The sequence below is a fragment of the Myotis davidii genome, unplaced genomic scaffold (assembly GCF_000327345.1).
Source record: "Myotis davidii unplaced genomic scaffold, ASM32734v1 scaffold299, whole genome shotgun sequence".
NCBI lineage: Eukaryota > Metazoa > Chordata > Mammalia > Chiroptera > Vespertilionidae > Myotis > Myotis davidii.
Genome location: NW_006293088.1, coordinates 8,956,700 through 8,973,105, shown reverse-complemented (window position 1 = coordinate 8,973,105; position 16,406 = coordinate 8,956,700). Strand labels below are relative to the sequence as shown.

General features: G+C 42.8%; 1 protein-coding gene across 1 annotated transcript in view; it reads left to right on the top strand.

The window, feature by feature from the left end:
- The window catches only part of CAMTA1 (calmodulin binding transcription activator 1), a 749,204-nt gene that overhangs the window by 26,851 nt on the left and 705,947 nt on the right, over nt 1-16,406 (top strand). Inside the window, exon 3 of the mRNA XM_006766821.2 lies at nt 2,473-2,591. Within this exon, the coding sequence (XP_006766884.2) occupies nt 2,473-2,591 (119 nt within the window). The remainder of the gene's footprint in view (nt 1-2,472; nt 2,592-16,406) is intronic.

Genomic DNA, 16,406 nt, shown 5'->3' with positions numbered 1-16,406 from the left:
CCCCCCCCCCAGCCATGCAGACATACCCATACATAGATGTGCTTTAATATGTCACAGGGACGGCTGGTTCCTCCAAGAGGTTGAAAGGACAGGTACTTGACATCAGGTTGTGATCACAAACATAGAAATAGAAGCTGAGGCTTAGTATTCTGTTACTGTTTAAAGTAGTTTTTTTTTTTAAATATATATTTTATTGATTCCTCACAGAGAAGAAGGGAGAGGGACAGAGAGACAGAAACATCAATGAGAGAAATCGATCAGCCGCCTCCCGCACGCCCCCCACGGGAGATGCGCCCGCAACCAAGGCACATGCCCTCGACCGGAATCGAACCCGGGACATGCCCTTGACCGGAATCGAACCTGGGACCTTTCAGTCCGCAGGCCGACGCTCTATCCACTGAGCCAAACTGGTTCGGCTAAAGTAGTTTTTAAGTAGTTTTCTCAGTGATATGCCTAGACATACATACATTTCAGGGTCTGCCATTTACTTAGCACCTAGCATAGCACTGTTTTCAGAAAGGCACCCTGTAAATGTGAATATTTGAGTTAAGTATAGATTTTAGGATTCCTCCTCTGCTTTCAGAATTGTACACAACATGGGAAACTTTATAAAGTAGAATAAAACTGCTTTAGGGGCAGAGAGAAGGGACAGGAGGTAAAGGCTCCTGGGATTTGGTGTTCTGCTGTCTCATCTGCCGGCCCTGGTCCCCTCGGGGCATGAAGTGCAGGGCGCATGCGTCAGCACCTGAAGTTACAAGGGTTTTATAGGGTGCAATTAATACAGAACTTTCTATGAACTTTCTCTTAGTTTAATATTCTTGGTTATATAGCAAGATTTGAAAAAAGTTTAATTTAATTTTGCCCTTAAATTAAAAATTTGGATTCTTAAAAGCAGTCAGTTTTGAAGTCTTTATACAGCTTATAGAAATAGAAGATGGGCATTATAATTCAATTGGTTATGTAGTTCATGGACCAAAAAGATTTAGTATGCTAAAACTCTCCTAAGTTCCTTTCTACAAAATATTTCCATATGATGTAGTAAAGTTTTTTAGACTTTATTTCTATGCCCAATATTTTCCTGTTAAGATATTTTCCTTGAGGAGAAATGTGTAAATTAGATGAAAAACGCTTGGAGAGGATTTTATTGTGACTAGAAAATACTTTTATTCTTTTATGATTTTCACATGTTCAAGAAATAGACCTATGCTAAGTAAGCAACATTATAGTAAATGACTAGAAAGATATGTTATTGTATTTCACTTTTAACATTATTAACTAATACCAGTGTGCCTATAAAAGGCTGTTTAATTGCCAGATATGTAAAGTCATTGAATTACAGTCAGTTCTATACGGGCTATGGAGGAGAATTAGAGATAGTTGGATTCTCCTTGATTTAGGAAAACTGAAGATATTAAGTAACTTACCCAAGGTCACACAATTAGAAAGTAGCAGAACTGGGACTGAAGCCTGGACTCTTACTTGGAGTTCAGTGTTTTTATCATATCTTGTTAATATCAGAATACGTTATTTCAGCCGTGCGTTCTGGAGCAGAGTCAGCGGTTAGTATTTAGTGCATTGCTCCTTTGCACCTGGTTATGCTCTGCATCCTTTGGATATTGGGGCTTCTATTTAACATAAAACAAAACTGGAGTGGGTAATTTGAAACTTGGAACTAAATGTGCCAAAACTGGCAAGAAATTTTGAGCCTGGCAAAGGGGACTTTGTTATAGGAATGAAATAGGAAATGATGTGCAAATAAATAAATGAATGAAATGATACATAAAGGAAATGACCTCTTTTAGAAAGTATCAGGGAGACCAATTATCAGGTAGTGAGACATCCCATCTAGTCTGAAAGTAATAGATTTTTCTTTCACTTAATTTAGAAGAGTTATATTTTGATGAAATACATTAATGATATAGATATGTATATGTAAATTGAGTTAATTAAAATAGTGTATTTTTACATTTAGGCTAGAAAGGCCAGCCTCTGTATTACCTAGCTAACTGCAGGCTTGAATTCCTTATATCTTAAGATGTGTAATTTGCTTGTGAAAGGATAAGTCTCGTTTATATTCTAGAGGGTGAAGTAGTATTATTTTATGAATAAGATAGTTCTATTTTATTAGAATTCTTCTTTCCTAAAAAAACTTAAACCTTTTCAAGTGGTTAATAGAGGGTTTCTGGGTTTTGTTGTGGGGTGAAGTCATTTTGCAATTCTGGGGGACTTCATGGAAACCTGGTGCGAGAACCTTTAGAAGTAACGTCTGGTCACGGGCAGCTGCTGGGGTGGTCCCTGCCCACTGCTTGCCAGGGAGCAGAGCTCCTCTCTGAGAGTGCAAACCAGGCTTTCACTCAGAGGAGGGACGCTCTTGGTCTTGGTGACTCACCCGAGCTGCTGCTTCTGACCTTGCCAGTGTACTGAAAGGAGATTTTCTTATTTTCTCTGAATTTATTGTTTTCTTCTTTATAGATGATCATGGGAACAGCAATAGTAGTCATGTAAAAATCTTTTTACCGAAAAAGCTGCTTGAATGTCTGCCGAAATGTTCAAGTTTACCCAAAGAGAGGCACCGTTGGAACACTAATGAGGTAGATAACTTTCTATTTTTAGGGGTATCATTTCTTGAAGGGCAAACTTCTTAGGTCATTTTGCATAGTATTACTTTATATTAGCTTTAACTGGAAATACTGACCTAGGAAATTGTAAATGAGAAGATTATTTAATTTGGATTTGACAGAAACCAACATGTTTCTTGAATGATCTTTGCTCTGCTTGGCTTGCTTGGAACAATATAAACTGTGCACGCTGACTGACTAACCAAGGGAGCATGGGTTCCTATATCTGTGTTTTTCTGCATTTTGGCGTCTTGCATTTGGTGGTTAACTGCCTGCATCTCCACTGAACATCAGTGCTTCTGTTGTCACGAGTTAGTAAAAGACAGCTCAGTGCCCGTAGAACGTGTGGTGTCCTGAAGATGTGAAGTTTCTGTAGAGTTGGGACGCGTAGGCTTCCTGCTGGCAGAACAGCTCTTAGTCCTGTGATGAGGACAGTTTGCATGGGGCTAACTGGTTTACTGGAACGATGGGAATCTTTATTAAGAATTAAGACTGTTCAGTAGACTGTATACAAGGTGGGCAAAAGCAGGTTTATAGTTATTTGTTGGCAACAATACAATCAATAAAACGTAATACAAGAATAAACTCTGTTTCTTGTACTCACACTGTAAACCTACTTTTGGCCCACTCTGTATTTGGCATCCAATTAGAAAGAAATTTGATGAATTAGAATGAATAAAAGTTTGTCTTCTTGGATGATGTTTCTTTATTTTGGTAAGTCATAATCTGGGAGTCTTAGAACAGTTTAACACTAGGGTTTGATTGCTTTCTCTTCTTTCTTAGTTTGGAATCTGAATATTTGAATTTAGGCTGATACCCGCTTAGTGTGGTGATAAGAATTGACTATGTGTCCATAACTTGGAGAGTTCTATTCCTTTAATTCAAGTGGCTGGGTTACTGGTTTCGCAGAGTTGGTTATAATCGACTAGCGGCCCGGTGTATGGATTTGTGCACATTGAAAGTAAATTAATTAGAAGGTGGCCAATGGGGCGGGACTGGGCAAGATGGACTGGACGTGCCCTGGAACCAACCTTCCTTGGTCCCTCCCTGGCCAGCTGCACCTGGGGCGGTGCTGGGGCTCAAAGGGCATCTGGTAAGTGAGTGGGGTCCCTCTGGCAGGTAGGGTCCCTTGGCCTGGCCTGCGGGGATCAGGCTGAAACCGACAGTCCGACATCCCTCAAGGGGTCCCTGAGTGCACTCTGCAAAGTTGCTGTCGCTTGGCAGCTCCTGTGTTGAGCGTCTGCCACTTCTAATGTGGTTTTTCAAGTCTGCCTGGGCTTAAAATTATATATATATATATACACACACACATACATGCATGCTACCCTGTTAGGGTGTTATATTTAACTAAGACAAGAAGAAAACAGTGCTGTCTGTTCACTCTTATTTTTGAAGATTATTTTGCTAGAGCTCCTCAATTTAGAATGCTTTCGTTTTGAGTTGTAAGAGTTTATATGGATGAAAGTTTCTTTACTTTTCCCAGTTTACAGAGTTAAATACTCCATAGAACCCCATAACTTTGTTACTGAATCTCATACCTTAAAGTCAATTTAATTAAGTCAGTTGCTTAATTAAAATCAGTGGCCTTAAGAATCTTATAAAGCTAGAGGTAACAGTGTTAGAAATCTAGTTGATAGTTTATTTAGATAATTGATTGCAGATGTTTTACTTTTACCTTAGATATAGTATAAAATACCCAATAAAGAACATTTATAGAGATAAGATTAAAAGGAAAATAAGTTCTGTGCTTGGTCCCAGCACCGCAGTTCACATAGCTCCCTGGAAACCGCTGGTTTGGGGCCCATTTTGCTGATGTCCAAGTCCACAGACAGGGACTGCATTCCTATCTTGAGGAGCGAAATGTAAAGCCGGGGTCTGAGAGGTGTGGGTTATGTGCACAAGCCTCACTGCTGCTGGGGCGGGGCGAGGAGGATGGTCCCGAGGGCTGGGGAGCACCTCCCTGGTCCCGTGCTCTTCCGTGACTTGCCCGCTCCGCACTGGGAAGCGTGGGTATGGAGGCTGAGTGGGAAGGCTGGCCTGCGCTTCTGTGTAGAGGACATTGGCCTTTTTTCTTGTTCCTTTTTGGCTTTAGGAAAAATAGGGGAACCTTACAGTGACAGCAGAAGGCTTGGATTAGGAGTTGCTAATTCTGTAGACTGTTCTGGGGCACTGGACCTGCCATTAAAAACACTTTAAAATTTTATTTTATTAAAATTTTTTTTCAGTTACAGTTGATATTCAGTATCATCTTAGTTTCAGGTATACAACATAGTGATTAGTCATTTATATTCCTTAGGAAGTGATCCTCCCAATCAGTCTAGTGCTCACTTGGCACCATGCATGTTATTATAATGTTGTTGACTATATTCCCCACGCTGTACTTTGTATCCCCGGGACTATCTGTAACTGCCAATTTGTATTTCTTAATCCCTTCCCTTTTTATCCAGTCCCCACCGCCCTCCCATTCATTTTTGTAACTGGCTTGGATAATTGGAGGAATAGATTGTTAGTATTCCCATCAAAGCACTTACTTCTTTGTCCTAGCCGCGTGTCGTCGTTTTCCCACGGCCTTGAGCCTGCCACTAGAACCTGGGGGACCGCACGTCAGTGCGCTTGTCTTGCTGGGCTCGGCGGTCCTCTGAAGGCAGGGTCCCTTTAGTCAGGCGGTCCCTTGAATGGCTCCTCGAGTACAGTGTGGCCGTTCTGCCCTTCCCAAGGGCCGCGTCCTTGGAGCTGGAGCAGATTGTTGTTTTGGTGAAGGACCACTTGAGGTGGTCGGCTTGTGCTTAGGAGCTGTGTTTACACACATGCGCTTCCTTGGATCTCATCGGGCCCAGGCAGTGGTGCTGCAGAGGCGTGTTTCCAGTTCACCCTCTGCCCAGCGTGTTCGCCACGTGGACTGGCGGCCTTTTGCCAGGACGAGGTGTCAGCTGTCCTCTCTCTCCTCTCCCGTGTTCTCCTCACCTCTCTGCGAGGTGTACACAGTTGAATTCCTGGGAGTAGTGTGTAGACATTTGGAGAAATTCCTTTATTCAGGTCCAACCTGTGCTATAATATTCATGATTATTTGAGGAAGCCCAACTTTTATACTGCGTGTGTATATTAGTTGAGGGGGAGAGAGAGATTGCGCCCATTCAAATGCTGCCATTTTTGGAGACCTGTTCTTTGCTAGTGGCTGAGTACTGGATATAACTATTTCTAAGCCTCATAACAGTATTACAAGATGCGTAACCTTGCCTTTGACAGATGAGCGACTGTTGGTGAAAAGTAGTTAAGTTGGTCAAGATAGCTCACTTGATAGGGCTTGCCTTGGTCTGACCTTCATTTCTCTGAATTCTTAGGAACATTCCTTCTCTTGTGTGTTGTCTAGGCTTTTAATCAAAGACCCATAACTCTGAACATCAATGAACTCAGCAAAACTATTCTGTGATTTAGTTTCGGGTTAAAAAGAATTAATAGAGGGTTTGTATTGTGGGTTCATTTGGCAATATTTGGTGGAGCTGGAAGTCACTGAAAAGGAAGACTATTAGAGGATAAGAGAGATCTTAGGGCCTAGTTAAGCTACTCTTAACCTTTCCAACTCATTGGGATGGGTGAAACCTCTTCCTTTCTTGAGTGCTATTTGCGACTGCAAATCAAATGTATCTAAAAATGAATCAATTCTAGATCGAGCTTTCCCCACCACACACACCCTCCCCCCAGGACATGAAGCCGATGCCAGCAGTCCTGGCAGCTAGCATTATAGAACACCTGCTGCATGCCAGGCACGAGGGGTGCCTGGGCGCGGTAATCCCACCTACCCCTTGGTGAACCCTAAGAAGTAGGTCCTGTGATCATCCTCATGGAAGAGAAGAGGAAATTAGGTGGTGGACTTGGGATCCAAGCCCGCACTCGCTCCAGTTCTGTCCCAGAGAGAAACTTACAATGGATTTCCCAAGATCTTGCAGCTGTTTAGTGACCGTGATCCTTTGTTTTATAGAATTGTTTGGCTTCTTTATTTATTTGCATTTTGAAGTATTATACATGAACTTAATGTATTTTTGCATGAAGGTTTTTTTAAAGTAGCACACTCATTTCTTGTGGAAATAGTTTTATTCTTAATGAATATTAATATGGGGGCTCTGGATAATGAAGGATATGTATTACCAGTAGGAATTTTGTGCCTCTAGGTAGCTGGAGGGTTAGGCTTGATGTTAGATCCAGGGCAGGAGAGAAAGAATTAAACACAGAGCGTATTTGTCAAAGAGCCAACTCTTACTTCATGACCCGTTTGGTGTTCACATCTTTATTAGGTGAACTATTACCAGGTTTTTTCGTTTTAAGTTAATATTTTTAAGGCCCAGGGCCAGAAATAATTATGCTAATGCAACTTTCTGATTGCACAAATGACTACTTCGTAATTACACATATTAGTACTCCATGAGTGTTGTTGGGACTGAAATCTCTTTTGTTTAGTCATTAATTAGCTGTTTGACTGAAAATAGCACCCCTGGTCCCACAGTCACCAGGTCTGCTTCTTCTGCAGGCAGCTAAGTAATGGCGCCCGGGGCCCATTCCTAATGAACATGTGCTCCTGAGCCCCTTCAGGTCATCTCTGGGTTTGCCCGGTAATGCTCTTTCTTCTGCTTGTTTTCCCTCTAATGCAGAGTTTCTCCAGAGGAAGCAAACAAAATAGAATTCTAGTTTGTACTGATCTTAAAGAAAGTTTCATCAAAGGTTTTTATTGGTGGTAACTTCAGAAATTTTCATATTAAATGGTAATTGAATGTTTTTAGTGGTAAGATGTTTATGTAGACAGCAGTACAGGTACAGACTGATGCACTTGAAGGCGTACCACAGAAGCCCAAGAAGAAGCCCTGAGTACAATGCCTTTTTTTTTTTTTTTATATTTTATTGATTTTTTACAGAGAGGAAGGGAGAGAGATAGAGAGTTAGAAACATCGATGACAGAGAAACATCGATCAGCTGCCTCCTGCACATCTCCTACTGGGGATATGCCCGCAACCCAGGTACATGCCCTTGACCGGAATCGAACCTGGGACCTTTCAGTCCGCAGGCCGACGCTCTATCCACTGAGCCAAACCGGTTTTGGCAAGTACAATGCCTTTTATGGGGAGAAATGATGAATGCTCCTCTCCCCTCACTTTTTATATTTAGGTAAGAAAAATGAACTTTAAGACCATGATAATTATTAAATTTCGTTTCATTTAAGTGATTTTAATAACAAGAAGCCACCTTACTTAAAAACTCCTGGGGGGAGGACAGGAGGAATGGGCTGGAAGAGGTTAATATGGGAAAAAGAGGACCTGTGCAATGCTTTAAAAAAATAAAGATTTAAAAAATAAATTCCTTGAATCACTGTTGTGTGTGTGTAGGCATATATTCTTGTATTTTTAATTTTTCTCTGTATAAATTATAAAGTCAGTTATAAACCCAGATTTTATAAACTCAGATTTAGTGGTGTAATTTTTTTTTTAAAATATATTTTATTGAGTTTTTACAGAGAGGAAAGGAGAGAGATAGAGAGTTAGAAACATCGATGAGAAAGAAACATCGACCAGCCGCCTCCTGCACACTCCCCACTGGGGATGTGCCCGCAACCAAGGCACATGCCCCCGACCGGAATCGAACCTGGGACCCTTCAGTTCGCAGGCCGACGCTCTATCCACTGAGCCAAACCGGTTTCGGCGTGGTGTAATTTTTTTAATGATTGGTTTTGCTAGTGTATTTATATGTTACCTTTTGGGAAAACTTTTTTGGGGATCACTTAGAACTTTTCAAACTTCCAGAATGTCAGCTAAACTGACAAGCACGTAATATGTGCTCCGCTTAGAAAGGCGAGTGCGCTGTTTTGGCCCTGATGACTCGGAAAACAGTTAACCCGAGGTAGGGCTTCGTTTTGTTTTAGTGTTTGGCAGTGCCAACCATTTGAATGTTCCCAGATTATCCTCCGCGTCCAGGCAGTGCTTTGCCGATTATATTGCAAGTAGGAAAGTGCAGATACGAATACGGAGAGCCAAGTTTTAAGAGTGACACTACTTGATTTTTGAATACAGTATATGCTACCAAATTTCAAGTGAAACCTATTTTGTAGCAATTGGGTTAACTACAGTTCCTCTGTTGAACTTAGTATGAAGTGAGATGATGGATCCCCAAATCCAAGTGAGCGCATGCCTACTTGTCCGCCTGTGTCACTCCAGCATGGTCGTGGCCCAGGGAGACTGGATATGTTCACACGCATCAGTGCGGCTGCCAGGTGAGGAGGGGTCAGTACTGCAGGTGGGGCTCTGAGGAACGGTAGGGAATCAAATCTTAATGCAGAGTAGAGTCACGTTCGTGAAATTGGAACATGAGGCTTCTGGTACAGGAAGCAGGTTCCCGTGGACCCACCTTCATTTTAACCTAACTCTTTTTATTATAATACTAGAGGCCCGATGCACGAAATTCGTGCAAGGGGCTTGGCCCTCGCAGCCTCAGCTTTGTCTGGAAGGTTGTTCGGCTGTCCAGTTTAATTAGCATATTACACTTTGTTATTATAGATTACTTCAAAAATGTAGCACTTAGAAGACTACTTGGCCCATAGTCAGTGTAAATACAGGGTGTCCCAAAAAATGTATGCGCGCTTTAGCAGCTGATAGCTCAGTTTTGAAAATGAAATGTATTTAAATAAGCACTGTCTTTATAATTACTCAAAGTGTATGTGTACATTTTTGGGGGACACCTATATTTGTTGAATGAATGAAATCCATAAAAACACAAAAACTTAATATAAATTCTTGGACTTCTGTAATTATAAAGCTCAATAGATATGTACACTGCATGAAATCACAAAACTAATAAACTTTATATGAGCAACAGTAATTAAATCAGTGCATGATGATTTGCCAAGACTAAATTGTGTCTTGCCACATGAATATCATGCCGCCTGTTCTCAGGCAGGTTCTTTTGGATTTGCACGTGTGCTGTCATGAGCCCTGCAGTTATGCCACCCCTCCCCCCCGAACGATCCCAAAACCGTTTGTGCTCAGCAAGCATTTCTGTACGTCTGCCGTTAGGCCGTGGCACACATATATCATCTAGTCTTAAGCTCACTTCTGGTTCTTGTCATTAGTCCAAGAACAACGTCAGTGACCCTCCTGGGTACCCAGGCGATTGTAATCACAAATCAAATGTGAGCAGCGACTTTGTGCGTTGGAACATATTAGTCATAGGTTGTACTTTTTCAGCTTACAAATTACATTAAGATGTGAAATTCAGACTTTCCTGGTGAACCCAAGGGTCACTGATATCTTGGAAAAGATACAGCGCTGCCAGAAATGGGGTAGCGATGGCTCTGCCACCGTCAGCTGAGTGTTTGGTGGGACACCTGCCTGGCCTTTTGGAGTCTTTGGTGATTGTGCTAAGAGACCTTTCAAGATTTGCCTTCAGCCCAGTTCTCAAGGCAAGGCTTTTGGAGTTGTTTGGGAGTCCAGGTAGCCTTTGGTCTAGCTCGGGAGTTTATTTTTATTTTTAAAGTGTACAATCCAGTGGTCTTGAGTGTGTACACAAAATTGTGCGACCATCGCCGCTATCTAATTCCACAACCTTCTCATCACCCAGCCCCTGTAAGGGTTTTCTGTCCCTCTGACTTGGTGGAGTTGGCGCTCTCAGGGGGCAGTCAGCCTCTTTTCAGGGGCTCCAGGTTCTTTGGTATCTTCTCCATGTTTCTATACCTGTCTAGCACTGGAGTTGAATATGTTTGGATATGTTTTCAAAGGGGGAGAGAGAAAGAGGGAGAGAGAGAGAGAGAGAGAGAGAGAGAGAGAGAGAGAGAGAGAGAGAGAAATGTGAGAGAAACATCAATGGTCTGCCTCCCATATATGCCCAACCAGGAATCGAATCCACAACCTAGTTATGTGCCCTGACCGGGAATCAAACCTGCCACCTTTTGGTGTTTAGGACGATGCTCCAACCAACTGAGCCACATTGGCCAGGGCTAGCACTGGAGTTGAAATTTGAACAGTGTCTTTTTGCCCAGGTCTTTTTTAATTTTTATTATCAATGATGAGAGAGAATCATTGATCAGCTGCCTCCTGCATGCTCCTCACTGAAGATCGAGCCCACAACCCAGGCATGTGCCCTTGACTGGAATCGAACCCGGGACCCTTCAGTCTGCAGGCCAACGCTCTTATCTACTGAGCCAAACTGGCCAAGGCTTTTTGCCTAGGCCTTAATACACAGTACAGTGGGGGCTTGACTTACGAGTTTAATTAGTTCTGAGACGGAGCTCGTTAAGGAGCTCGTGTAGGAGCTCGTTAACTCAAATTACTTTTATCAACTCAGTGCAAAAAATCGGCCCAGAGACAGCTGGGTATCTCAAAAAGTTGGATGAAGAGGGCTTGAGGAGAGAGTTCAATTGCCTTAAGACTGTATTCTGTGCAGACTCTATTGCCGGGCTGCGTGGGGGTAAAGTGTCCCCCTCTCTTCAGGGGCGGTGGTACTGATGTTCCCTAATGAGAAGCAGAGTCCTGAGGGTCAGCTGAGATGGACAGGGGAAGAATTCGCTGGAAGGCTGGCATTTAGCTTAGTGGTTTCCAAGCTGAGCTGGCATCTGAATCACCTGGATGGTTTGTTAAAACACAGATCACTGTGCCCCCCCCCCCCCATGAGTTTCTGCTCCCGTAGGTCTGGGGCGAGGCCTGTGAATGTGCATTTCCACCACGTTCCAGTGAAAACACGCTGGTGAAGAATCGCAGCCCCTAGAAGGATGTTCTAACTACCTCACTTGACTGTAATCTCAGCTCTGCTCCCACTGTACAGTCAGCGTTTGGTGTGCTTGGCTGCGTAGAGGACAGTTGAGCTTTCTGGAGTCTTTTCTCATGACTTGTGTACTAGAAGTCAGGGAATGGAGCGTTATTTTTTGGTATCTAAAGTATTTGTTAATGTCTTGCTCTCTGGGAAGCCCTTTTAAAGTGTGGTGGCGGTGGTGGGGGTATGTGGAAGCACAGTGCCGTTTTTGTAATTTGTTTTGAAGAGGTAACATCTTCAAGTATAGCCTCTACCTGCCTTCTTTTCCATCAGCATTTGGCCCAAATAGCTGAAAACAGCAGAACCCTAAAGCTACATGTCATGTCTACCTACTTACCTACCTGTCTACCCACCTTCCAGTCCTTTTCATACTACCTTCCTAAAGAACTGGGTAACAGTGCTTTATCAGACCTGTCTTCTGCAAATATTTCCTCCCAGTCTGTGGCTTGTCCTACTCTTTTGATGCTGTCATTCACAGGGTGGACATTTTTAATTTTAATCAAGTCAGCTAATCAGTGATTTCTTTTCATGGATCCTGCCTTTGGTGGTGTAACATTATACGTAAGGTCATCCCGGCTTTCTCTGATGTTATCTTCTAGGAGTTTCACGTTTTGTGTTTTGCATTTAGGTCTGTGGTCCATTTGGAGTTAATTGTGGTGAAGGACATACAGCCTGTGACTGTGTTTATTATTTCCCATGTGGATGTCCAGTGTCCCGGCACCATTGGTGGAAGAGACTCTATGCTCCATGTGCTCCATTTGCTCCTTTGTCAGAGACCTGTTGACTGTATCTATGTGGGTGTATTTCTGGGCTGTCTGTTGTTCCACTATCTGTGTGTTCCTTCACCAGGACCACCTTGTCTTTTTAAAAAATATATATTTTTTATTGATTTTTTACAGAGAGGAAGGGAGAGGGATAGAGAGTTAGAAACATCGATGAGAGAGAAACATCGATCAGCTGCCTCCTGCACACCCCCTACTGGGGATATGCCTGCAACCAAGGTACATGCCCTTGACTGGAATTGAACCTGGGACCCTTTAGTCCGCAGGCTGACGCTCTATCCACTGAGTCAAACCAGCCAGTGCTAGACCACCCTGTCTTGATGACTGTAGCTTGTTAGTGGGTCTTGAAGTCAGGAAGTGTCGGTCCTCTGACTTTGTTATTCAATATTGAGTTGGCTGTTTTGGGTCTTTTTCTCTTCATGTAAACTTAGGATCACTTTGTTGATACCCACAAAATAACTTGCTGGGATTTTTCAGTGGGATTGTGTTGACTCTGTAGGTCGAGTCGAGAAGAATGGACATCTTGGTAATATTGAGTCTTCCTATTTAGGAACATGGACTATCTCTCCATTTCTTTAGTTCTTGATTTTATTATCAGAGTTTTGTAGTTTTCCTCATGTTAGATTTATATCTATTTCATTTGGGGGGGGGCTGCTAATGTAAATAATATTACGTTTTAAAATTCAAATTCCCCTTGTTCATTACCGGTATATAGCAAAGCAGTAGGCTTTGGTAAGTTAACCACGTATAGTTGCTTATTAGTTCCAGCAGTTTTCCAGAAGGCCAAGCCATTTGAAAAAAGAGAGACCGTCATTGTGTGTGTGGCTCAGTTCTGAGTGGTTCCGTCTGAAAGAGGTCAGTGTGGGCAGCTCTGCAGGGAAGGGGGAAAGTCCCAACACAGAGGTCAAGGACAGGGGTGTCCTCGTGGGGGACAGGAGCTATTCAGAGAAGCTGGCCAAGGCAAGGCTATGCCTTCGGAAGCTGGGGTTCTTATTTAGAAAGGGCTGCAAAAGGCATTTTTTTTTCGGAAGAAGGGAAAAAACACTTAAACTATATTGACCGTTTTAAAAATTAAAAAAGAGAAGAAAGGGAAGATGCCATTCATTTCTCATTTCTGAGAACAGATATATTAAAATAGCTTGAAATTAATAAGCAGGATCTTTAAAATTGAGGTCAGAATACAGTCATTTCCCATTTTTCCTGACATGTCTTTAAACTCTGTAGCAAGTCTCTCCTTTCCTGGCCTCAGAAGGTAGTTGTTAATGTGTCTGGTAAAGTTTTATTTTAATATTTGTACTGTGAACAGAATTTAGAATCCCCAATGCTAATTGTTTTATTTAAGAATAATTTTTGTTAAATGCCTTAATAGTTATTAATAAAAATTTTTATATTTAAGCATTTTCCAGTAATTTTTAACAATCCATTCCTCAAGCAATTCAGAGCACCTGCTATGTTGATTATGTATTTTTTATTTCATAAATGAGGATAGTGAGACATATCTTTATTAGTGTTTGGGAATTAGCATTTATCACCCTCTAATATATGGTGTAATTCAGTTCTTTCTGTTGTGAGCTGTCTGGTTGCCCGTGTTGGACTGTAAGGTCTAGGTCAGCCGTGGGCAAACTACGGCCCCCGAGCCGGATCCGGCCCGTTGGGCTGTTCTATCCGGCCCGCGGAGCCGAAAGAGCGGAGGGTTCTCTTGCTCTCCCCTCCGCTCCTTCACCAGCCGCAGAGTTAACATGTATTAGTTCACACAAACACCCCATCCATGCTTTTGTTCCGGCCTCCGGTCCAGTTTAAGAACCCATTGTGGCCCTCGAGTCAAAAAGTTTGCCCACAGGAATCTTCATGGCTCTGGTTACTGATGGGTCCTGGGAGCTTAGAACAGTGCCTGGCACATAGTGGGTGTTCAGTGACTGTCACTGAATGGATGGACAGCCCCACTTGCACCCGCTGACGGCACGGAGTGGTTGGGGCCAATGCCAGCAGCAGGTGTGATTGGGGCTGGCACCATCAGTGGGTACGAGCAGTGGCTGCTGCCCCGATCGCGCCTCAGGAGCAGGGGGAGGTGGAGAAGCCCTCAGGAGTGATCGGGGCTTGCACCCATTGACAGCACTGAGCAGTTGGGACCAGCGCTGGGCGCCGGCAGTGGGTGCAAGCTGGGCTTCTGCAACGGTTGCGGGTGTGAACAGGGCTGGTGTCAGCAGTGGGTGCGAGCAGCAGCTCTGGCACCTGCAGCGGGTGTGAGTGGCGGCTCCAGCGCTGGCAGCAAGTGCAAGCACCGGGTGGGACCGCAGTGCATGGGAGCAAAGAATTTTCAGTAACCACCAGACGCTCGCCCCGATGACAGCAACCGGTGCCCTGCCTTGGTCTGGCGCCCCTGCTCACCTGCTCCACTGTCCTGCGCTCTGCCGCCTGCTGCTGCTGCCGCCTGCCTGGTGATCAGTGCACGTCATTGTGACCGGTTGTTCGGTTGTTTGATTGTTCCGCCATTTGGTCTGTTTGCATATTAGGGTTTTATATATATAGATACAGTTATGTTATTAGAACACAAGATTGTTGGAACCCACTGATACTTGTGAATTTGGCTTAAGTCTTTTAAGCCATGGGTAACACTCAGTCTGGTATCTGTTAGGACAGAGATTGCCCCCTTTTTTTTCCTCCAGCCTTCTTTATCCATTTTTTCTTTCTGAATATTTCTGCTCAATATGATGAAACACCTATTGGTAACAAATTTGTTTTTCTCCTTTCCATAGTTCACCTCCATCAATTAGCTACTCTCTTCTGTCCATAGCTTAGGGTTCTTTGATGTCTGTTACGTTTCCCACCCAACCCCAAAGCACTGGGCCAGTGAGTACTCCTGATAAAGTAAGCCGTCATGCAGTTCAGAAAAACTGTATTTTGCAAGATGATCAGTTTCTGAGAAACCTCAGGTATTAGAAAACTTTATGTTGTTGGTGTAGTGAGGCAGAGTTCTAGAAAGATGACCAACAGGTTAACCACATGTAGGGTGTTCTCAGAGTAGGTATTGGCTACTAAAGATTTCTTTTTCCCCCACAAATTTTATGATACTTTAATATAATGTCCATATAACTGGTTTCCTTTTTATTCTTTTTAAGTTATTCTTTATTAATTTAAGTATTATGTATTTTTTCCCCTCATTGACCTTTCCCAGTCACTCTCACCCCCCAGCACATGCCTTCACCCACCTAGTGTCTGTGTCCATTGGTTATGCTTATATGCATGCATACAAGTCCTTTGGTTGATCTTTTACCACCCTCTCCCCATCCTCCACCCCCTCCCCTGCCTTCCCTCTGAGGTTTGACCATCTGTTTGATGCTTCTCTGTCTCTGGATCTACTTTTGTTCATCAGTTTATGTTGTTCATTATATTCCACAAATGAGTGAGATCATGTGATATTTATCTTTCTCTGACTGGCTTATTTTGCTCTTTTGCATCCTTTTTTTAAAACATTTATTTTTAAATCTTTATTGTTGAGATTATTACAGATGTCCCTCTTTCCCCCCCTTAGTTCCCCTCCACCCAGTTCCCATCCTGCCCCAGGTCCTCACCACCCTATTGTCTGTGTCCATAGGTAATACATACATGCATATAAGATCTTTGTCTAACCTTTTCCCACTTCCCCCCCACCTCCTTCCCTCTGAGAATTGTCAGTCTGTTCCATTTCCATGCCCCTGATTCTATTCCATTCACCAGTTTATTCTGTTCATCAGATTTTTTATTTGTTTGATTTTTAGATTCAATTATTGATAGATATGTATTTATTGCCACTTTGTTGTTCATATTTTTTATCTTTTTCTTCTTCCTCTTCATAAGGAATACCTTTCAGCTTTCATATAATACTGGTTTGGTGGTGATGAACTCCTTTAGCTTTTTCTTATCTGTGAAACTCTTTATCTGACCTTCAATTCTAAATGATAGCTTTGCTGGGTAGAGTAATGTTGGTTGTAGGTTCTTGGTATTCATCACTTTGAATATTTCTTGCCACTCCCTTCTGGCCTGCATAGTTTCTGTTGAGAAATCACCTGACAGTCGGATGGGTACTCCCTTGTAGGTAACTGACTGTTTTTCTCTTGCTGCTTTTTTAAAAAATATATTTTATTGATTTTTTATAGAGAGAAAGGGAGAGGGATAGAGAGTTAGAAACATCAATGAGACAGAAACATCGATCAGCTGCCTCCTGCACACCCCCAACTTG